The 24,675-nt window shown below is 40.7% G+C and overlaps 2 protein-coding genes and 1 long non-coding RNA gene across 11 annotated transcripts in view; 2 read left to right on the top strand and 1 right to left on the bottom strand.

Moving 5' to 3' along the window:
- Positions 1-3,764, top strand: part of ZZZ3 (zinc finger ZZ-type containing 3) — a 72,959-nt gene extending 69,195 nt beyond the window's left edge. For 6 of the 8 annotated variants that reach the window (XM_035251934.3, XM_017974850.4, XM_078332278.1 and 3 more), the window contains 2 exons: positions 79-179; positions 471-1,750. In XM_035251934.3, coding sequence (XP_035107825.1) covers positions 79-179; positions 471-615 — 246 coding nt within the window. In that variant the 3' untranslated portion in view covers positions 616-1,750. Of the gene's footprint in view, positions 1-78; positions 180-470; positions 1,751-2,845 lie in introns of those variants that run through there. The other 2 variants (XM_078332277.1, XM_078332276.1) reach the window with 1 other exon arrangement.
- Positions 3,765-6,206: 2,442 nt separating this feature from the next.
- AK5 (adenylate kinase 5) overlaps positions 6,207-24,675 on the bottom strand; it is a 307,643-nt gene continuing 289,174 nt past the window's right edge. For both annotated transcript variants that reach the window (XM_002750991.6, XM_009001517.5), the window contains exon 14: positions 6,207-7,531. In XM_002750991.6, coding sequence (XP_002751037.1) covers positions 7,463-7,531 — 69 coding nt within the window. In that variant the 3' untranslated portion in view covers positions 6,207-7,462. The remainder of the gene's footprint in view (positions 7,532-24,675) is intronic.
- On the top strand, positions 7,082-24,587 carry LOC144577030 (uncharacterized). The gene is made up of 2 exons (XR_013520201.1): positions 7,082-9,397; positions 22,399-24,587. It is a non-coding gene; the product is annotated as an uncharacterized LOC144577030 (long non-coding RNA).

Raw genomic sequence — 24,675 nt, 5'->3', positions numbered from 1 at the left:
ATCATTTGTTTCCTTGTGGAAAATAAAAATGGCCATGGAACAGTGTAACTGAAAACCTTTTCTCTCTGAATCTTACAGTGTGATAACTGTGGCATAGAACCCATCCAGGGTATTCGGTGGCATTGCCAGGATTGTCCTCCAGAAATGTCTTTGGATTTCTGTGATTCTTGTTCAGACTGGTAAGTGTTGTCTTCATTGTCGGTCTTCAGCTTAGACAAGAAAAGAGCTTCTCAGTCATTAGTGAATTTGATTTCAAACATAGAATATATTAATAACCACACTTAGTGAATTAAGCTTTGTTGTTCTAGGCAATTTTTTTCTGTAATCATACCACATGGCAAGTAACTTTCCTTTAGAGGTTTTGATAGATTAATGGATTTAAACAGGGAGAGCTGTGAGGAAGCTTTGTAAGATACAGACTAAAATGCATCCAATACCATGTAATGATATGTGTCTTTTTTTCTTTGTAGCCTACATGAAACAGATATTCACAAGGAAGATCACCAATTAGAACCTATTTATAGGTCAGAGACATTCTTAGACAGAGACTACTGTGTGTCCCAGGGCACCAGTTATAATTACCTTGACCCAAACTACTTTCCAGCAAACAGATGACATGGAAGAGAACATCATTTAGTAGTCCTCTTCAACACATAGCAATGGTATCATTGTTAATTATGTGCACAGTTTGGAAAGATTATCTGCTTTCCCAGAAATGACACTCACAGCATGAGAGCTTCCTGAGTGTTCTCATCAAGTACAGCTCTGCACCGTTGTGGCTCTAGATCACTGTTCAGCAGCTGAACATTCCTGGTGAGCAAAGGGTTTCCCTGGTGAATTTTTCACCACCACCTTTTAGGTGGTGATCTTACATGGGTGAGATGGAACGAGAGCACACATTAAAGAGAGAGTAAATTCCAAAGGTTTCAAAGAACTTGGTCATAGATATGATAATGAGAAGACAAAGTATTTATATTAAAACAGTTTAGTAGCTTTCAGTTTTGTGAAAATAGTTTTCAGCACAGAAACTGACTTCTTTAGACAAAGTTTTAACCAATGATGGTGTTTGCTTCTAGGATATACACTTTAAAAGAACTCACTGTCCCAGTGGTGGTCATTGATGGCCTTTAGTAAATTGGAGCTGCTTAATCATATTGATATCTAATTTCTTTTAACCACAATGAATTGTCTTAATTACCAACAGTGAAGCACTACAGGAGGCAACTGTGGCATTGCTTCCTTAACCAGCTCATGGTGTGTGAATGTTATAAAATTGTCACTCAGATATATTTTTTAAATGTAATGTTATATAAGATGATCATGTGATGTGTACAAACTATGGTGAAAAGTGCCAGTGGTAATAACTGTGTAAAGTCTCTAATTCACAACATTAATTCCTTTAAAATACACAGCCTTCTGCCTCTGTATTTGGAGTTGTCAGTACAACTCATCAAAGAAAACTGCCTAATATAAAAATCATATATATGGTAAAAATTTCCCTCTTTTGTAGTCTGCACAAGATCCATAAAAGATTGTATTTTTATTACTATTTAAACAAGTGATTAAATTTAGTCTGCGCAGTGAGCAAGAGTTCACATGCATTCTTTTATACTGCTGGATTTTGTTGTGCATCATTTAAAACATTTTGTATGTTTCTTCTTATCTGTGTATACAGTATGTTCTTGAATGATGTTCATTTGTCAGGAGAACTGTGAGAAATAAACTATGTGGATACTGTCTGTTTATATTATAGAACGCTTGTTGTGACTTCCTTTTGGTTAGATTTTAGATTTTTTTTTTAACCAGTGTTAAAACCAGAAATTGGTATTTTTTTTAAATGGTTTGCCTCACGTATTTAAGAGTTTTCTTTCTGTTGTTTATGAAGAATAAGGAATATATTATGGATAAGAGGGTGATCTTAAGCAACCCTGTAAAATATGGTAATGTTTTTTACTCAGTGTGTGCTGAAACACTAAATTAAATGAGCTTACAAAAAGGCACACAGACTATGCTTAAAGAAAAAGGCAATTATTAATGCTCAGGTGTGAAAATTAAGTTGAAGTTTTTTTTTCTAGTTGTGCCTCATGAAAATAATCACCACGCCCCCCCCACCCCATGTATTCAAACAGATGGCTTTTGAAAAATCACCTTGTTTCCTGGAAATTGCTATTAACTATAGGAAAAGATAGTATAAATATTCTAAGATTGATTAAGTGTTATATTTGACCCAATTTTTAGAATCAGCCGTTTTTTCCTATTCTAAATCAAGAGAACATTATCTACTAGTTCTCTTCAGTACATATCAGGGTACTAAAATCATACCCTGAATTTTTTTAAATTGAGAAAAGTAATAGAATTTTAAATATAGAAATATGAAAAATTTAAAGTAATATATTAAGGATCACTGATGATATAGATATAATATATCATAACAGAAGGAAAAGTAAATGGACTTGAGCTTAACTTCTCACCCTGGAATTATTAGTGGGATGAAGAGGGGAATTATTAGCATTCTGGGCATTTTTATATTAAATGTTTTGTGAATGTGCCAGAAGATCTGCCTTCAACTTGTTAATTAGGTAAGATAGTAACACTTGATGGTAACTTCTATGTTTGTGTAGAAATAAATACCAATTAGTTTTGGAAAGCCATTCAGATCCATTAAAAAATTCCATTAAGTATGATGTTTGCTTTGGAAGAGGGCTGTGAGTGATACAATCGTTATATAAATGGAATAGACAAGCCACTTGAATGCATTTTCAAGGGCAAACAGTTTTTGAGATTTTTGAGTAATAAAGAGGATTTTCTGCTTAAGCAGATGATGTGTTTGCTTTGCATTTTTCAGCTCCAGGAAAATAGCCCCCATGGCTTTAAAAGGCCCTGAAGTTCGGATAATAGCAGGTAGTGTTTTGTTGTTGTTTTGAGAGTTGCAAGAATAATGGGCAGAGCTGTCATTTGCCAGTAGGCCCCCATCTGCTACACAGAGTTATTGACTGTAAGCTAACACAGACTGTAAAAGACCTGCTTGCTAAAGCATTGCTTATTCAGTGGTATTCAGTAGATAAGATCTATTTCCTGATATATTGTGCTCAAGTTATGCACAACTGAAGAAACATTTAATGATATCTAAAACCATTGCTGTAAGGTTTAGGCAGAGGAAGTTTCCTTTGGTGTGATGCATAATAATAATAGAAAACACTGCTACAGTGTTTACTATGTGCCAGGCGAGCAAATAACAACTAACAATTTAATTCTCAACAACCCTATGAGGCAGGTTCATTTATTATCCTGTTGTCATATGAGGAAATCTAGCCAGAGAAAAGTTAACCAACCTGCCCAAGGTCATATACCTAGTAAAGCAGTGATGCTTGGACTTTAACCTAGACAGATTACTTCAGAGTCAGCGTCTGCCTTGCTACCCTGCTTCCTGAGCAGGAAATTTGCCCTTGTGTCAGGCAACAGTAGGTGTTAGGAGCGGAAGTGTGCAGATGTTGCCTTACATTCTGTTTTCCTGATGGGGTGTGCTTCCTAAGAGTACACACCTCACCATATGTCCAGGCTTGCAAAGACTCAGGCAAAGCTGGGACAAAGGCTTGTGTTTCCTGCCTCAGGTAGGATTTTCTTCTATGCATGTTGGGTGCTTCTCACTTAACTTAATAGTATGCCTTGTCTATTTTCCCCCTTTCCCCTTTTTGTTTAAATTAAATCACAGAACACAACAATTTACTGAGGTATGAGGAACATTAAAAAAAAAAAGAAAGAAATAGAGAAAATGGTATATCACATGTAATAAAGATAAATATTGTTTTGTGAAATGTCTTTTTCAATCATAAATATAAGTATTGTGTGCTATATAAAACTATTTCTTACTGTGGATAATGAAGTTTGAAGCCTGTTAGTCATCTATAGATACACTGGATGGGATTGGAAGTCTTCAGATTTCAGTAGGTTTTTCTATAAGCTTATGAAGGCATTGTTTAGGCTGTAAACTGTTTGTTTTTATTTCTTGATGAAAAATGTGCTTCTGTTTATATGATCCCAGAAGAAAATATATAACTTTTTTTCCTACAGTTCATGTAGCTAGTTAACTAGATTTTTCAGAGTTATTATACATTTAGCTCCATGAGAACAGAGAACATTCATGCCTGTCTGTATCTCTGGGGCCTGGCATTTAAAAAATTGTCAATAAATATGTGTTGGTTGTATGACCAACATTTTGGCGAGTTTACAATTTTTCCTCCAGGAACTTAAGAGATACCACCTATGACTGAGTGTGTCTGTGAGAGCCTTAGAGGGCTTGCCTCAGAAGGTCGTCTTGACAGTGCTGTGAGAGGAGAGGGGTATTGGATTCTATCTTGCCTGAAGGCTGTGGTGCAACCCTGTTGGCAGAGGTGGTTTTGGTTCTTTATGGGACCCTAGTTAGGCTGTGTATCTTGATTCTCTACCATGTTTTTAAGAGTGATATAACAGAGCTGGGCACGGTGACTCACACCTGTTATTCCTGCACTTTGGGAGGCCAAGGCGGGTGGATTGCTTGAGCCCAAGAGTTTGAGACCAGTCTGGGTAACATGGCAACCCTGTCTTTACTAAAAATACAAAAAAAATTAGCTGGACATGGTGGCATGTGCCTGTAGTCTCAGCTACTTGGGAGGCTGACGTGGGGGATTACCTGAACTTGGAAAGTTGAGGCTGTAATAGATTGTGCCACTGCATAATAGCCTAGGGGAGAACACTCTCGCAAAAAAAATGATGATGTAATGGAAAGGACACTGGAGTGGAAAGTCTGGGTTTTAGTCCCAGTTGTGGAAGTGAAACACTCAAGTGTTGACAAAGAGCTACCTTTCATTGTACATTAGGAGCTAGTAAATGATCTGTGTGTCTTACTAACTTTTGTTTAATCCTCACAGTTCTTCTATGAGGTTCATTACTATTATGTTCTCCATTGTATACATGAGAAAACTGGACGTGCAGAGAGTATGGTAATTATGTTAGCTCTCAATATTAATTACTGTGTGTGGGACTGGAGATACCAAGCCGTGTCCTTATGGAGATTGTAATCTAATGCAGAAGACCAGTAATAAGTAAGTAAATAAAAACTATTACCTAATTTGAGGCAGGGATAAATACTTTGAAGATATATCAGGCTCAGAGAAAACTAATTATGGGAGAATGGGGAATAGTCTGCCATTTTAGATGGAATAAGCAAAGAAATCCTCTATTGGCCAGGGTAAGTTCAAATAAATAGAAACCAGAATGGAATGAGGGAAATTGCTGCATGAATAATGCACGGGCCCTGAGCCATTAAAGAGCTTGGCTTGTTGGAGCAACATTAGGATGGCCAGTGTAGCTTAAGCCAAATGAGCAAGAGGAGAGTAGTAGCTGATGGTGTCAAAGAGGGCACAGGCCAGCTCAGATATGGCCTTGAATACAGATCATTGTAAAGGAGTTTAGATTATGTTCTGATGTGTTCTACATACAACACAAGTCTTTTGCTAGACAGAGACCTCTCAGGTCTTTTCAGTATTAAAATCTTTAAAGTAGTGAGATCATTTCAAGTCATTCGAATCAGTAACGTGTTCTAGAGAAGAGTTGATGTGTACTTCCAGACACTCTTCAGGGGCAAAGCCATTTCAAGACAGCCATAAAAGCCATGGCCGGACCTTTCTGCCCTGTGCTGTCAGAGCTGTGCTGGGCATGGACTGTTTTCCAGTATGTGTGTGTGTTTCAAGAGTGTCAATCCCTACAGGAGTCATTCTGTGTTTTCTGGCGCAACTGATGATTTTCCTCCTGTAACGTTTTTTCCCCAGTTTGCTCAAGTACTTGTGCTCCTCGACAGAGAGTGTGACAACTTGGGGTAGTAATAAAGTATTTGAAAACTGTTTGAGTTGTGGGAACATGCCCCTTTTTGTTAATAGAGGCATAATTGTAACCAAAGAAATTTAATATCTTCTTTAGCAAACAAACACTGACATTTCTTTTTCAGAATGAGTGCTAGAGAAAAAAGGAAATATGAAAATTCCCATGTATCATGAATACATTGAGTTCTCTCTGTAATAATGCAGAACTGATCTATAGCTAAAATTAAAACCATATAAGTATATCGTAAATCTTGACTATTTCTGTGTTTGCTTCTAATTCTGTTTGGAATAAGTCTTCAAATGCTTTCCAGAATGATGTGAAGTTACAAATAAATAGAAAAAGAGTTATCCTGTCTTCATTTATTTTATTTGTACATAATCCATTTCAAGAAAAAGATGACTTAAAAAATACAGTTCTACCCAGAAATGGATCCTTATCTACACAACCACTGAAGAAAAAAAAAACATGCAAACCGAAACTGTTATTTTTTTGTAGTGACTGAGTGGAAGATGCAGTTATTCCAGTAGAATATATAAGAAGCTCTGATTTGACAACTGATAGCACAAAAGAGGACCCAAACTACACTGGTAATGCAGGGAAACACAGTTTTGCAGATGGGTATGACAAAGTTTGCAAACTCCTGGAAAGGGCCCATATAAAACAAACACAACACTGAACACACCACTTACCGACACGCCCCTCCCACCCACACCAGTTTTGTCATGGTATTTTTTACTTGCTTGCCAACAAATAAATGGGTGACCATTTAAAATCAAAATTAGAATTTGATATGTGTCCAGTGAATGAAATAGCAAATCTCTTAATGCTTTACATTTATTTTGGTCGTTGATAATTTATAATTGCTGAAATGCGTCACCATGTAAAGAAGAGACTAGGTTCCCCAACTTAACAGATTTGTTCTCTTAGCCATGATGACAGTATTCTGACTTTCTTAAAAATAATAGCGAATGTTACTGATGATGACTAACCTGGGTTTTGCCATCTTGGAAAAGCTATGCAATTTCATATTTTAAAATTTCTATCATCAAATTTTACTTGCTTGATGCCTCTATATCATGTACAAAGCATTGTGTAATCCTACCTTATAGCTCTGAGCCACGAGTGGATGAGAGTTGAGGAAACAGACACCAAAGAAAATGCCCAGGCCTATCCCCTGTGCCAGGGGCCTTCATCGGGGAACAGTATATAGATCTCGGGGAGAGGAAGGTGTGACTGGGAGTGAGGGATGCTTCATGAGAACCAGATGATCAGGCTCTAGAAAGGCCTGCTTGATCACAATGGACACCAACTGGCACGGCACCACTGTTCACGTACTGACTAGCTCTGAGTGTGGCCTGCATGATACAAAGGGTGCGTGCTGTGAGCACAGACAGTTGTCTGTCTGAAGTATGGAGAAGAGCTTGATAATCCCAAATACACCATGCATGATTTCCAGACACCTCACACAGGTCTAGCTGGGAAGTAAACAGTGCTGTCAGGATTTGGGAGGGGGAACACAAAAGGTTTAACTTGAAACATTGAAAGGAATGAAATTTTTAATGTTTTTATCTGTTTCCACTTTAACAAACGTGCATTTTCGCCTTCAGAAAATAGAGTCAATAGCTGCGCAGAGTTGAAGAAAAACATCTTCTGGCATTCCCTCTGCATTTATCTATATTTAAAAGGAAAAAAAAGAGTTAGTCTGAAGTATGTGTAAATAAAATCATGCTTAATAATGAAAGATCACTTGCTTATAATTTGCTCTCAAAATTTTAAAACACAAGACCTCCAAAAAGAAAAAGTGAAGAGTAGTGGTTTGAAAATAAGGCGTCTCAATTAAAACAACAATGAAGTACCACTACACATCTATCAGAATAGCCAAAATCCAAAGCACCGGCATGGCCGAACGCTGGTGAGGACATGGAGCAACAGGGACTCATTCATTGCTTGTGGGAACATAAAATGGTACACCTACTTCAGAAACTGCAGTTTCTTAAGCTAAACATACTCTTACAAGATGTTTTATTGCACTTCTTGGTGTTTACCCAAATGAGCTGAAAACTCAACATCTGCCCAAAAACCTGCATACGGATGTTGACAGCAACTTCATGCATAATTGACAAAATTTGGAAGCACCCAGTATGCTCTTCAGTATTTTAATGGTTAGATAAACTGGCATATCCAGACAGACTGGGGAGTATTATTCAGTGCTAAACTTAAATATATATTACTAAGTGATACAAGCTCCTCTGAAGAGGGTACATATTGTATGGTTACAATTATGTGACATTCTAGAGAAGTCAAAACTGGAGACAGTTTTAAAAAGATCAGTGGTCGATGCGTTAGCGGGCAGGGAGGGATGAGTAGGTAGAGTAGATTTTTAGAGAAGTGTGACTAGTATGTGGGAAATCTTTGCTCAATTTTGCAGTGAATCTAAAACATAGTTTCCAGGCTGGATCTGCGGAGGGTCTTGTTTGGTGGTTTTGGGCTGGGTCTGTAATCTGTATATTCAGCAAATTCTCTACATGATTTTGTTATGTGGAGCACACTTGGAGAAACACAAAGTTTTCAAACACATTTTGAGACTCTTGTCTTTTTAAAATCATCTTTGTGCAAACTAGTTTCAATTTTTCTACCCCTAGGGATTTCATTGCTTCCAGAGGTAGAATGAATTCTCAACAACATCAACAAAAAGAATGCTGCATGTTTAGATACTGGAGAAAATGGATACAACAATGTTAATAGAAGCACTCTTTGTCATTCCCAAACTGGACAAATCTGTATGTCCATTAGCAGTAGATGGATTAATTGTGACATAGTCATAGAATACTACAGTAATTAAAAAGAACCACAGCTATATCTTCAACAACATGGATCAGTTTCACAAACTTGAGGGACGGAGGCCAGTCTCGAGAGTATGAATACAGGATGGTTCAGATTATGTAAGGTTCAAAAACAAAGCTGTATTGGATAGGGATTCATATGTAGATGATTAAATCATAAAGAGAAGCAAGGAAATGGTTATCACAAAAGCCAGCACAGTGATTACTTCTTGGGGAGAGGAAAGAAGCTGTGACGGGAGATTTCTGGGGGAGGATGGAGCTTCTGCAATTCTCTCTCACTTCTCGTCTTGCATGGTGCTTTAAGTGTTAATTTTATTCCTCAAACTGTATATACTACTTTTATGCATTCCTGTAGGTATGATATAGCTCACGATAAGGAAAAAATAAAAAGTTTTTTTAAAGTTCTTTTTCCGTGTCATAAATATACTTTATCCTTACAGGAATCAAATATAGCAATCTGCAGATTGTCTGTCCAGCTGGAGATCTGACATCTGGAGGGCAGGGCTCTGCCTTTGTCATGTTCATGCCCCTCACAGCACCTTACTTATTGCTTACCTTCTTCCTCCTTTTCCTTTCCTGGTTATCATCAATGTTTTGGAGTTGTCAAGCTGAACAAGAAACAATGGTCCTGTGTTCCAAAAGCTTACGCTCAGTGGTGGAGATGAACATTTAACAGAAATTTACACTGTTAGGAGGTAAGCACAGGAGCTAAAGGGGCATCTTCCATAATGCTGGGAGGGCAGAGGAGCTTTCTGAGGAAAGTAATAGTTGTCATCATGTAAAATGATAAACAGTACCACTAATGGCACAGAAATGCTTTTTAAATAACCAAAGTCATCCTATCAATGAATGATCTTAGAAGTATTGTTATCCCAGTTTTACAGCTGATGAAATGGGGGTTCTGAAAGATGAATGTGGCTAAGTGGAGAGACCTGGTTCACAGCCAGGCCTTTGCCTCCCAAGTCTTTGCATGTGTTGACTACATTACGCTATGCTGGCCAGTTCAAAATGGTGTATGGCCAGATATGCGGGGAGTAGCAAGGAGTGAAGCTGGAATTGTAGGGACAGGCTGGAGTACGAAGAGGCTTATGTACCCTACTGTATGACAATAATGAGGAACCATGTAAGAATTGTGGGGTTTTTTTTGTTTTTTAAAACAGGGTCTTGCTCTGCTGCCCAGGATGGAGTGCAGTGGTGCGACCTTGGCTCACTGCAACCTCTGCCTCCCAAGTTCAAGCAAGTCTGCCTCAGCCTCCCGAATATCTGTGATTATAGGTGTGCACCACCACGCCTGGCCAATTTTGTCTTTTTAGCAGAGATGCGGTTTCACCATGTTGGCCAGGCTGATCTTGAACTCCTGGCCTCAAGTGATCTACCTGGCTCAGCCTCCCAAAGTCCTGGGATTACAGGTGGGAGCCACTGTGCCCAGCCCATGTAAGAGCTTTTAAGGAATGGGCTGACATAATAAAACATGGGTACATAGCAAATATTTGATAAATATTTGTTCTGTCAAAAATAACTGCAAAAAGGTTGAAGTGCAAGACAAAGCCCTGTATGAGGAGGACCGGGGATTGTCCTCAGTGTGCTTCAGGACTTGGTCAAGCCATTCATCCTCTCAGGGCCTCAGTTTCCTCCTCTGTCATACGAAGGGACTGAACTAGGACTAGATAACCTCCAGGTCTGGTTGCATCCTGGATATTCTTTGCTATTCCAAATGAGTTCACCTTACAGTGGGGACGAGCTCCTCTCAGCAGGCGTCAGGATTGCCCAGTTTAGACTGGTGTTGCCAGTTAAGCTGAGCCTAGAAGAACAGACATGTACTGGAAGATAATAAAGGTGGCAAAGGTGTAGAGATCTTAGAGCACCTAGATTTTTCAGGGAAGTGTTGAGGACAGATCAAATGCTGCATGGGGTGATGGGGCAGGCAGAGAAAAAGAGGAAGCTGGAAAAATAGGTTGGAATGAGATGCCTCCATAGATTTGCCTATTCAGGACATTTTATACCAATGGAATCACACAATATGTGGTCTTTCGTGACTGATTTCTTAGCATAATATTTTAAAGATTCATTGATGTTGTAGTGGATATCAATACTTCATTCCTTTTTATTGCTGAATAATGCTACGCTGCATTTGGGATATCTGCCTTTCTCATCTCTTTTCAGCAAATCTATTTCTGCCCACAGCCCTGCTATATAGTCACCTGACCTCACCTTATCAAACCCCAGGAGGAGGGAGGAAAGGAAGGGGTTGCTAACACATTCCTGCCCCTTCTCAGGTTTCCTCCCCTGCATCAGAGATGGGTAAGAAGGTATAAATCCACAAAGACTTGATTTATTATTTACACTGTCCATGACTGTATCAGTGGGAAATACATCAGGTATGTCACTGGTCCCCGAGAAGTTCCATGAGCACAAAGACTCAAATACAACCCTTTTGTGCATGGTGTAAGTTCTTCACGCTAGTGATCTAATTTTTCAACTTTGGCACCAACACTTCCCCAAATCAGCCCCAGATCTTCCCCAGAAGAGGAAGATAATTAGCCTAGGGAATGACCTCGAGTGACCTTCTACTTCAAATGCACGTGAATTTTCTCACTACAATCCCCCACCTAACTGAGGAACACGCATACATAGTGGGACTTTAGCCTCGGGTATGCCCTCTGCTTCATCTGCACAAACCCCAACTGTGTTCTAGGCCCTTTCTTGTCCTCACAAGATATTTTGCAGCATCTTCCTCATTATTTATCTGTTCTCCAGCCTCTTGCTGAATTCTACCAACTCCTGGCATTTAACTGACTTAGTATGTTCTATTTAGGCTCCTTGGCCCTGAAAGATTTCTCTCCTCCAATCCATCTTCTGCAAGCAATACGACCTAACATTCCCAACTTTATATATGATTTTCTAAATTTCTCTTCTATCCGTAAGAAAGCCATAGCTATGTTTCTAATGCTCATAATGTATCTTTTAATGCTATTAATATACAATTTTTTTAAGGAACACCTTTTATTTTTTTTAAGAGGTAAGGTCTGACTCTCGCACCTAGGCTAGAGTGCAGTAGCGAGATCATGGCTCACTGTGACCTTGAACTCCTAGGCTCAAGCAGTCCTCCTGCCTCAGCCTCCGAAGTAACTGACACTATAGGTGTTTGCCACCACACCCAGCTAATTTTCTGTATGTTTTTGTAGAGATGGGGGCCTTGCTATGTTGCCAAGACTGGGCTTGAACTCCTGACCTCAAGCCATCCTCCCACCTCAGCCTCCCAAACTACTGAGATTGTGTGAGCCACTGTGCCTGGCCAAGAACACATTATTAATTTCTATTTCATAATTCATAACTTGTTCATTGAACATAATGCCCGAGTTTTATTAAACTCTAATAAAAACACATTTGTTCATTACAACAACAATTGAATGTACTCTATTACCTTCTGCCTGTTACTATCACAGTGAACTAAAGGCCCTGTCTGTATTACCTTCCCCTCTTACCATCACAGTGAACTAAAGGCCCTGTCTGTATTACCTTCCCCTCTTACCATCACAGTGAACTAAAGGCCCTGTCTGTATTACCTTCCCCTCTTACTATCACAGTGGACATTTACTCATTGCAAATCACTGCAATAGTTAACTTTTCACTACTTGCCCAGAGAAAACCCAGCCTTAACCCAAATATTTGTATGTTGTTTAAAAAAATGTTCAATGATTCCTGTTAAAGCATGGGAAGGGAGACTTACTGGGGATCATTACCATAGGTATAGGGACTATGGCAACAGAGCTTTGCAGTGGGCGGGGAGGGATGGGACTCAACTCTGAATACTACGTGGGCAAGTGGGAATTTATAATCAAGGAGCAGGATGGTGGGAGTCAGTGGATGGAAAATCAGTAAGAGGTAATAATATCAGAAGTACGGAAAATTCTGGAGACAATGACTTAAAAGGACCATTGCTAAAGACAGACCAACATGATCAGACAGCACCTGGGGATGATGGAGGATACAGACCCCAACTGAGGGTAGGGGATTTGGCTAAACTGATTTATCAGAGTTCTTTGCTAAAACTGGGTTTTACAAGGAAGTGCACAGATGGACCTAGGAAAAGGTTCAAGAGTCTGACTAAAGTTTGGTCAGCAGAGAATCTTTGTCAATGTCCAGCTAGACAGCAAGCTCCGTAAGCACAAGATCATTACTCAGCATAGCATCCCCATGCTGGGGTCTAGGAAAAAAGGCAAAGAATTAAAAAGGTAAACAAAAGAATGTACCCTCTATTCCCACATTTGCTCTCCCTTTCTTCGTAGAAATGAGCTGTTGTGGTGGAAGGCGCATGTGCTTGGTGTCCATTTTCTGCAGTCTGGGCTTTATGGAAGGGGAGGGATTCTGCCTTCTGAAAACCAGGCAACTTGGTTTCAGCAGACAGCGCCTCCAGGGCAGTGCTAGTTATTTTCTGTCAATCAGGCCAGAGCTGATGTTTTGGAGAGAGCTGGGTCCACTGAGAGCTCTGGGACCACTGCTCACCTCTTTCCATCCCAAACTTCCCTTCTCATTTTGTTTTGTGGCTTAAATATGGAGATTTATTAATTAATGAAATTTAAAGACCTGTTTACTGCCACCCAGTCAGAGTCATGTGCTGTAGTGCTTGCCCCTGTGGAGTCCAAAGATGTGGGTAGGTTTAAAGACAAAATGAAATAATAAGGCTTCCTAGATGGGAAAAGCCCATCTACTTGGGTGAGTAGAAAAATCTGTGAATTTATCTGGGATCCTCCTTAGGACCAAGATGCCTAGTTTTGAGAATAAAGGTGGTGAGGCAATTTCTATTTTCTTATAAAAAGGGAGAGAGGGAGAGGGGGAGAGGAGGGAGAGGGGAGAGGGAGAGAGAGGGAGAGGGAGCGGGGTTGGGGGGGGAGGGGGGGGCGGGGGGGAGTGTGTGTGTGGTGGGAAAGGCCTGGATTCCTGAAGTGCATTTTTTTTTTTTTTTGAGACAGAATTTTGCTCTTGTTGCCCAGGCTGGAGTGCAATGGTGTGATCTCAGTTCACTGCAACCTCTACTTTGCAGGTTCAAGGAAGTCTCCTGCTTCAGCCTCCCGAGTAGCTGGGATTACAGGCATGTGCCACCATGCCCAGCTAATTTTTGTATTTTTAGTAGAGATGGGGTTTCACCGTGTTGGCCAGGCTGGTCTCGAACTCCTGACCTTGTGATCTGCCCAGTTGAACTGGGTGGGAACAAAGCCTTTAGTCTACTCTTCACATTTCTGCTTTGGTTCTACAGATTAGGTTACCTCAATTAAGTCTCAAAGTAGATCACCCTTATCTAATTCCCATGTGGAGAGTATTTGAAGAGAATAAACGGTATTTATCTTTCTGTATATACCTGCAACTCAAAGGAAATGGAAAAGAATCAATTACTAAATGCTTTCAAAGTTACAGGAACTTTTCTTGGTGCTTAAGAGTTTTAGCAAATTTAAGCCAGTTAGCTTATAAGGTGCTGGTGTTTAATGTCCTTAGCAAACAGAGAAGAATCCTGCACAATCAGCTTACCAGTTGTTTTGTGTGAATGAGACTTCCTCAGTAATTGTGCAAACTTGAAAGTAATATGTCTTCCAAGTAGGGTGTGTTTGCTCTATAATCAATGATTATAATATTACTTTATAGTAACTCTCTTTTATCATGAATATTCAAAAGTAAGTTTCATCATGACCTTTCTCCAAAAGATCTGTAATTCTGAGTCAGCAAAGTCAGAATGTATGAGGTCTTAATGTATTTAATTTAGTTAGAAACTAGGTAAATAGATTTGCTTCTGACTTCAAAAATTTACCAGCTGGATGGAGTGGCTCATGCTGGTAAGCAGCTCTCCATGGTTTGGGAGGCTGAGGTAGGAGGATTGCTTCAGCCCAGCAGCTCGAGACCAGCCTGGGAAATATAGTGTCTACAAAAATAAAAAAATTCGCTAGGCACATGCCTGCAGTCCTAGCTCCTGGAGAGGCTGAGCTGAAAGATGGCTTGAGGCCAGGAGTTTGAGGCTAAAATGAGCTGTGATGGAGCTATTGCACTCACTCCACCTGGGCAATAGGGTAAGACCCTGCTCCTTGGGGAAAAAAAAAAAAAAGGCTGGCACAGTGGCTCACGCCTGTAATCCCAGTACTTTGGGAGGCCGAGGCAGGTGTATCATCTGAGTTCAGGAGTTTGAGATCAGCCTGACCAATATGGAGAAACCGCATCTCTACTAAAAATACAAAAAATTAGCTGGGCATGGTGGCACATGCCTGTAATCCCAGCTACTCAGGAGGCTGAGACAGGAGAATCGATTAAATCTGGGAGGCAGAGGTTGCGGTGAGCTGAGATAGAGCCGTTGCACTCCAGTCTGGGCAACAAGAGCAAAACTCCATCTCAAAAGGAAAAAAAAAAGGCTGAGGTGGGAGGATGGGAGGATCACTTGAGCCCAGGAAGCTGAGGCTGCACTGATGTTGATCATACAACTGTACCCCAGCCGAGGTGACAGAATGAGATCATGTCTCAAAAAAAGATGTGGTACATATACACAATGGAGTACTATTCAGCTATGAGAAAGAATGAGATCCTGTCATTTTCAACAACATGTATGGATCTGGAGGTCATGTTAAGTGAAATAAGCCAGGTGCAGAAAGACAGACTTTGAATGTTCTCACTTATTTCTGAGAGGTAAGTATTAAAGCAACTGAACTCATGGAGGGAGACAGTAGATTGGTCGTTACCAGTGGCTGGGAAAGGAGAAGGGGAAGTGGGGATGGCTAATGGATGCAAACATTTAGGTAGACAGAATGAATGCTATCGAGTATTTGATAGCTCAAAAGGGTGACTCTAGTCAACAATAACTTATTGTATACTTAAAAATAACTACAAGACTATAATTGGATTATCTATAACAAAAAAAAGGACAAATGCTTGAGGTGACAGATACCCCATTCACCCTGATGTGATCACTACACACTGCATGCCTGTATCGAAGTATCTCATTTACCCCATAAATATATACACCTACTATGTGTCCACAAAAGTTAAAATTTTAAGAAAGAAATAAGCATTAAAAAAAGAAGTTACCATTTTTGGTCTCAGATGAGATATAAAATCCCGCAGTAAGTGATGTTCTGACCGGTAGAGCAAAAATATTCTTTTATTAAAACGCTAACAGCAGGCCACGTGCAATGGCTCATGCCTGTAATCCCAGTAGTTTGAGAGGCCAAGGTTGGGGAATCACCTGAGGTCAGGAGTTCAAGACCAGGCTGGCCAACATGGTGAAACCATGTCTCTACTAAAAATACAAAAAGTAGTCGGGTGTGGTGGCACATGCCTATAATTCCAGCTACTCAGGAAGCCGAGGCAGTAGAATTGCTTGAGCCCAGGAGGTGGAGGTTGCAGTGAGCTGAGCAACAGAGTGGAACTCTGTCTCAAAAAAAAAAAAGCTAAAAGCAAGTGAATAGGAAATAATAAATTTTTTGAGTTTTTACCTGACTTCTTGAAGGAAAAGCAGAGCAGTCAGTGATAATATTTCTACCCAGCAGTCAACAGAACATATTACTAAATGAGGAAAGAAATTACACTTTTTTTTTTTTTTTTTTTTTTTTTTTTGAGACGGAGTTTCGCTCTTGTTACCAGGCTGGAGTGCAATGCCACGATCTCGGCTTACCGCAACTTCTACCTCCTGGGTTCAGGCAATTCTCCTGCTTCCCAGCCTACTGAGTAGCTGGGATAACAGGCATGCGCCACCATGCCCAGCTAATTTTTTGTATTTTTAGTACAGACGGGGTTTCACCATGTTGACCAGGATGGTCTTGATCTCTTGACCTTGTGATCCACCTACCTCGGCCTCCCAAAGTGCTGGGATTACAGGCGTGAGCCACCGTGCCCGGCCCTGAATTACACATTTTGTCTACTCTTTCCATGGATCTGTAAATCAAAAAATGGCTGGTCCAAGCATTGCTTATGTCTAGTTGTGTTTTTCCTGAATTTTCCCACATGGTTGAAACCATGGCTTGAGTCTCATTTTATTTTTTTATGTATTGGCACTGTGGAGCCTCTGGGACAAAGCCAAGCTGTTACAGAGTGGTTTAGGATCACTGTCTGTGTGCCAGCACCTTCTTTTTCTAATCTTGTCCCCTGTTAAACAAGATACAGTCTTACACCACAAGCATCCCTCACTGCCAGAGGATAACAGCAGCGGCTCAGCAAGGCAGACCTCAGCGTGCAAGAGCCTGGGTGTGGTCTGGGGAAAATCAGCAAATGCATTTTTCAAAAGTTGGGGTTATGTAAAAGACTGCTTATGTGGAGTCATCCAGTTCACATACCCAGTCAGGCCACATAGTTCTGCTCATTATCAAGGCCAAAGAAAGAAGGAGGACTATAAATACATGACTTTAGAGAGATTTAAGGATAAACTTCAGCAAAACTATAAGGATGATTTATAATCAGCACATGAATGGCTTCTCTATAAATAGGACTTCCCATAGTACATGCAGTTTGTCCACTTAAATGTTTTAAGTAACTGTTTTTCCTTTTTTCTTTCTCTCCATTCTGTCTGAAGTTTTGAGTAACATCTTTTAGCAGATATGAACAAAAATTATCCTTTCTAAAAGTGACCTCTCTAAAACACCTGCTCAATCACTTTCCTGTTAAAATTACTCAGTGCTTCCTTCCTAGAACTGAGTACTTTCAGTATTCAGTCCAAGCACCCTTGGGTCATGTAGAACTGTGCAATATGATAACCCCTAGCCACACGTGGTTTCTGGGCACTTGAAATCTGACTAGCACAAGGAAGGAACTGAATTTTTAATACTGTTTAATTAAAATTAATCTAAAATTTTAAACTGGTAGTTGACCCACTTATTTTGAAAATTAAAAATTATATTTGGAGCAACCTGGGTATGTGAAATCTACCTTTCAACTGTAAATTTTATGAAATATAAATATAGTTCCAATATTTTTGATGGAAAGTTAGCAACTAAATTTGAGGTAAAGTACCAGCTTTTGAAGACATAGTTTATAAAAAAAGATGTAAAAATACTTCATTAAGAATTTTATGGCTGGGCACGGTGGCTCATACCTATAATCCCAGCACTTTGGGAGGCTGAGGTGGATGGATCACGACGTCAAGAGATCAAGACCATACTAGCCAACATGATGAAACCTCATCTCACTAAAAATACGAGTATTAGCTGGGCATGGTGGTGTGTGCCTATAGTCCTAGCTACTTGGGAGGCTGAGGCAGGAGAATCACTTGAACCCAGGAGGCAGAGGTTGTAGTGAGCTGAGATCACGCCACTGCACTCCAGCCTGGTGACAGAGCGAGACTCTGTCTCAAAAAAAAAAAAAAAAAAGAATTTTATATTGATTACATGTTGAAATGATACATTAGGATATATTAGGTTAAATAAAATATATAGTTAAATTAATTTCACCTGTTTCTTTTTGCTTTTCTTTGTTTATGTGACTATTAGAAAAATTTAAATTTTACATGTGGCTCACATTATGTTTCTACAGTACCAACCTAGCAAATTTACTGACTGTAGGAGGAATGAATGAATGAATAGCTTCAAAGCCCTTCACCGCTTGCTTCAATCTTGCTCTTTAAGTCTCATCTGCCACGACTTTAATTCATCTATTTGGCACTTCATCTGGTGCCAGCATTCCTGGCTCTTTCACGTGTCAGTGGCTTTGTTCCCTCTCCTCCATCTGGCCTGAGTTTCTCTTCATCCTCCAGGACCCAGCTCAAATGTCCTCTTCCCTCTGAAGCCTTTATCTACCTCTCCAGGCCTGAGCTCTGTGCTCCCAAAGACCTGGAGCATTCTGTAAATCCTATCATGGCATCTACCACTTTGGTAGAGTGCAGAGTTTCATGTGTCTTTTTTGTTTTGTTTGGAGACAAAGTCTCATTCTGTCGCCCAGCTGGAGTGCAGTATGCGACTTCAGATCACTGTTAGGTCCGCCTCATGGTTTCAAGCAATCCTCATGCCTCAGCCTCCTGAGTAGCTGGGATTACAGACACACACCACCATGCCCATCTAATTTTTGTATTTTTAGTAGAGACAGAGTTTCACCATTTTGGCCAGGCTGGTCTCGAACTCCTGACCTCAAGTGATCCACTCACCCCAGCCTCCCAAAGTGCTGAGATTACAGGCAAATGTCTTTTTCCTATGAATTCCCAGCATTAAGCAGCATGCCTTGGACCTTAGAGATGCCCAATAAATGTCTGCTGAGCATGTCAAAGACCTTACATAGAATAGCGCCAATTCTTTGTTGGTAGAATTCATGTCAGTGACTCAGGGAGGGGTTCTAAGTTAAAGTGGACTTCAGTGAAGGGGGTGCTCTAAGATGGGCAAAGGCAAAATCTGCTATGTGATTACAGCAACCACAGAGGAAGAAATGACGAATGTGTACGGATGAGTAAAAAAGGCCTGGAATTCTCTTCTGCTTGTTTAGGGAGGAGACATGCACACAGCAAGCGCAACTCATTTCAGCAGGACAACAGGGGTGCAAAAAGTATTGCACTGAATCAACAGGTCTTCACGGGAATCCGGTGACAGTCTGACAATCAGGAAGGAAAGGGGGTGGAGCGAAGATTATTTTAAGCAGAGTCATAAAGAAAAAGTCTCTTAAGTCTCTCAGAGCCAGATGGAAGATTTATGCTTCATTTATCAAGAAAGAGGATAGAACCTTAGGGTTCCTCTAAGTCACTCTCTCCTTCAGGCACACCTTTCTCTTCACCACACCCAGGAGGGAGAGCTATATCTAAATCTAGGTTTCTAGTCGTCAACCAAGGCAGGTCCAGATTAAATGCTTCAAACTTTAAACTGATAAAAGAGGCTGAGCATCAAGGAGCTGGGAAATTCCAAAGCATTTTTATACTTCAAAGAATGCTTCCTAGGGCAACATGGAGAGCCAGGCAAGTAGAAATGAATGGGTTAAAAAAAATCATCCTCTGCTTAAAATAGCCCAGCAGTCTCTCCTACTAGAAAAAAAATCTAATTAAGCATATCTTTCCACTGCATAGTTCTTAGTAGTAGACAGAAACAACTAAACTAGAAACATCCTGGTTGAATAAACTGTAGAATATCTATATTATGGCTTATTATCTAAGTATTAAAAAGAAAAAATCTTGTGATACGTGTTAACCTGGAGATGTTTCACAGAAATGTGTACAGGTTGGCAGTATTTTCATGAAATCAGCACTACCCCACCATGGCTGTGTGTGTACATCCATAGTAAATAGTCTGATTTCAGAGAGAAAGAATGAGAGGCTGGGGAAAGAAGAAAAAGAGAGAAGAGAAGGAGGAAGAAAGGGAGGAAAGGAGGAGGAAAGGTGGAAAGATACACAATAAGCAGTTCAGATTGGTTATTTGAGGGAAGCAAGGTTGTGAGGAGCATAGTTAGTTGTGTGGGGGGGGGCATATATAGTCACGCACCTGTAACAATGTTTTGGTAGTGACAGACTACTTATACAACAGCAGTCTCCTAAGATTATAATGGAGCTGAACAATTCCTAGCACCTTGTGATGTGGTAGCTGTCATGATGCCATAGCGCAATGCACTGCTCATGTTTGTGGTGATGCTGGTGTAAAGAAACCCACTGTGCTGCCAGTGTCGTAAAAGTATAGCACAGGCCGGGTGCAGTGGCTCACACCTGTAATCCCAGCACTTTGGGAGGCTGAGGCAGGCAGGTCATGAGGTCAGGAGATCGAGACCATCCTGGCCAACATGGTGAAACCCTGTCTCGACTAAAATACGAAAAAATTAGCTGGGTGTGGTAGCACGTGCCTGTAGTCCCAACCACTCAGGAGGCTGAGGCAGGAGAATCGCTTGAATCCAGTAGGCAGAGTCTGCAGTGAGCCGAGATTATGCCACTGCACTACAGCCTGGGCAACAGTGCGAGACTCTGTCTCAAAAAAAAAAAAAGTATAGCATGTACAATTATGTAAAGTACGTAATGCTTGATAATGACAATAAATGACTATGTTACTGGTTTATGTATTTCCTATACTATATTTTTAATTATTATTTCAGAGTGCATTTTTTCTACTTGTTAAAAAAGAGCTGTCAAACAGCCTCAGGCAGGTCCAGAAAAAGGTCTCCAGATAAAGGTCTTGTTATCAAAGCAGATGATAGCTCCATGCCCGTCACTGCCCCTGAAGCCCCTCGAGTGGGATGAGCTGTGGAGGTGGACAGTGAGGTGGTGACTCTAACCCTGTGCAGGCAGGCCTATGCTGACGTGTGTGTCTCCATCTCCGTTTTTAAGAACAAAAGCTTAAAAAGCAGAAAAAGGTTTTTTAAAGTGGAAAAAACCTTATAGAATGAGGATATAAAGAAAAAGTATTTTGTACATCTAGTGTGTTTGTGTTTTAAGCTAAGTTCTATGTAACAGTCAAAAAGTTAAAAGATTCTAAACGCTTATAAAGTAACAAGGTTATAGTAAGCCAAAGTTACTTTATGATTGAAGAAAGAAAAATATTTTATAAATTTAGCGCAGCCTAAGTATACAGTGTTTATAAAGTCTACACACTGTGCAGTCATGTCCTAGGCCCTCACATTCTCTCAGTGACACCCAGAGTAGCTTCCAGTCCAGAAAGCACTATTCATGGGAAGTGCCCTATACAGCAAATTTACCATTGAAATATTTTATACTGTATTTTTACTGTATCTTTTCCATATTTAGATATGTTCAGATACACAGATAGTTACCATTGTGTTATAGCTGCCACAGTATTCAGTACGGTGACAGGCTGTAGTTTGTAGTAAGCTATACTATCTAGGTTTCTGTGAGTACATTCTATGATGTCTGCGCAATGACAAAATTATCTAACAATGCATTTCTCAGATTGGATTCCCACTGTTAAGTGATGCATGCCTGTGTGTGTGTGTGTGTGTGTGTGTGTGTGTGTGTGTGTGTGTGTATACACTCACATACACACATAAATGTATACTACTCTCTGTATCCACGAGTTCTACACCTACAGATTCAACTAACCAGAGGTCAAAAATATTCCCTACATTATCCCTACTCCTACTTTGCATGGAATCTGACAAGCATCCCCACTACAACTTCCCAGCTTCCTACTAAAATACTCGTGAAGACTCCCAAAAATGAGAACAGTTACAAGAATTCTGAAAAGTAAGACTGTTCCTTATTGCCAGTGGTTCGTGTCTGTAGTCCCAGCTACTTGGGAGTCTGAAGTGGGAGGATTACTTGGGCCCAGGGAAGTCGAGGCTGCAGTGAGCCGTAACTGCACCACTGCAAATCAGACTGGTCAACACAGACAGACCCTGTCTCAAAACAAGCAAACAAAAAGCAACAGAGCAATGCTTACTGACTTCTGGTAGAAAAATAATTATTATGACTTAAATTATATCAGTGAAACTGTCATTTGTGTGTGAAGCTGCCATAATGGCATTCTCAGATACTCACTGAGAAATGGAACTAAAAATCAGTTGAGTCACTTTAGCCAACTGAAAGGAGAATCAAAATTAAGAATTTAGTACAGAGAATTCAAGGTATAAAAGTAATTCTGGGTTTTCCTTTACTTGTGTTCAACTACAAACTTGGGAATCCAGTCAGTTGTGAATTACCCAGTAGATTTTTGCAATGAAGGGGTGAAATGTGACCTTATGGTATCTTCTGCTTCCACTTTCCTCAGTAATGCCAGACACTGCAGAAACTTCTCACTCTTTACTCAATTCGTAGGCGTCTCCTGAGAGCACAGTGATCAGAACAATGAGGACCACTGCATTTCAGGACCTAATGAAAACGGTTAAACTACGGAGAAGTTGAGACATTGCAGCAGCAGAACCGCTGAGGAAAAAAGCTTATTATCTCCTCTACAAAAGCAGAGTTGCCAAGGAACTTGATTTTCTGCATCTGTAAACCTCATGTTTACTGAGTCACTGGGCTGTCTTTTAAAAATTTTTAAATATATTTTTATGTTTATTATTATTATTATTTTTTGAGATGGAGTTTGCTCTGTCGCCCAGGCTGGAATGCAGTGGCACAGTCTCAGCTCACTGCAACCTCTGCCTCCAAGGTCCAAGCAATTCTCTTGCCTCAACCTCTGGAGTAGCTGGGATTACAGGTGCCCGCCACCACGTCTGGCTAAGTTTTGTATTTTTAGTAGAGACTGGGTTTCACCATATTGGCCAGGCTGGTCTTGAACTCCTGACCTCGTGATCCACCCGTCTCAGCCTCCCAAAGTGCTGGGATTACAGGCATGAGCTCCTGTGCCTGGCCTCTCTTATTTTTTTAATCAGTTAAGAGTAGCAAATAACACAGGGACAGATACCATCTGTTACCAGGCCCTCTTCATCTATGGCTTGGGGTGTTTCTGGACTAGTTATGCCATGAACAAAATGTAAAAAATGGAAGAAAACATAATGTAGGGAAATATAATGTTCATTGGTGATTATCTTTGGGTGGAAAAATTCTGAATAATTTTAATGTTTAAATTTATATTCTTAAATGTTCTAGTTTGTTTCTTTTCTTTCTTTCTTTTTCTTTTGAGACAGAGTCTTGCTCTGTCGCCAGGTGCCCGGCTGGAGTGCAGCGGGGCGATCTCGGCTCACTGCAACCTCCGCCTCCTGGGTTCAAGCAATTCTCCTGCCTCAGCCTCCCGGGTAGCTGAGACTACAGGTGTGTGCCACCATGACCAGATAATCTTTTTGTATTTTTAGTAGAGATGGGGTTTCACCATGTTAGCCAGGATGATCTCGATCTCTTGACCTCATGGTCCATCTGCCTCGGCCTCCCAAAGTGCTGGGATTACGGTTGTGTGCCACCGCGCCCAGCCTAGTTTGTTTCTTTTTGAAACGTGTAGTTGTTACTTGTATACTTAGGGAACAAAGAGGCTTTAAATATCATTTGATATAATTCTGTCTATGCCACTTGAGATAGATATTTCTGTGGCTTCTCTCGGCTCACAACCAGACCTTCTCTCTGGGCGTTCCTTGTCCCTCATCTGCTTCACAGGGAAGACTCCCAGGTAACCATGTTTATATCAGTCAGGTCCTAGTTCAAATGCTACCTCCTCAGACTTTCCAAACAGCTGCCCACAATGCTCACTCCCAACAATACATTCTGTTTTGTTTTAGCCACAGAACTTTTTAGTGGTTGCTTTATTTTCTTGTATACTGTTTCCCTCTCCCTCTTTTTTTTTGCTTTGTCACCAGGCTGGAATGTGGCGGCGTGATCTTGGATTACTGCAACCTTTGCCTCCTGGGTTCAAGTAATTCTCCTGCCTCAGCCTCCCTAGTAGCTGGTATTACAGATGCGCACCTCCATGTCCAGCTAATTTTTGTATTTTTAGTAGAGATGGGATTTGCCATGTGTTGCCACGCTGGTCTCAAACTCCTGGCCTCAAGTGATCTGCCCGCCTTGGCCTCCCAAAGGGCTGGGATTATAGGTGTCAGCCACTGTGCCTGGCCTGTTTTTCTCTTTTCAGTGAGGGACTTTGTCATGTTGACTGTGTTATACTGAACCACACATACCATATGCACTCAGTAAAGTACGGAACAAAGGAAAAAGCCTCCCATGACCCCAGCTGCCTGTCCATAGCTAGGAGAGCCAGGGAGACCCTGAGCAAAGAGGTCCTAACTTTATTGTACCAGGATGGCATCATGATGACATCAAGAATAAGGGAGTGGTTGTATACATTCTGCTTTGCTTTAAAAATTGCCTTTGAAATTTTGCTACACTTTCTTTAGCTAGCTGGTGGCCAAAAGGGCTGACTGTCATGGGGTGGGGGACGGTGGGGCATCAGCTGATGGGTTCCCCGTCAGTATTGCTGGGTAGAGGCCTGAGGGCGGTGCTTGTGGCCTATTTGTGGGCTGCATGGGTTGGCCCACCCTGTGGCTTTAATTCCTAAATAAATCTCACAGAACTGCTGACTCGTCTCACTTGCTTTCTTGAAGTACATTCACCAGCCCCACCTAGTTTTAAGAAAGCTCCTTAAGTGACCCAGAGGTCCTCCTG

This window comes from Callithrix jacchus, chromosome 7, assembly GCF_049354715.1.
Source record: "Callithrix jacchus isolate 240 chromosome 7, calJac240_pri, whole genome shotgun sequence".
Taxonomy (NCBI): Eukaryota; Metazoa; Chordata; class Mammalia; order Primates; family Cebidae; genus Callithrix; species Callithrix jacchus.
This window is presented reverse-complemented; position numbering and strand designations above follow the sequence as displayed.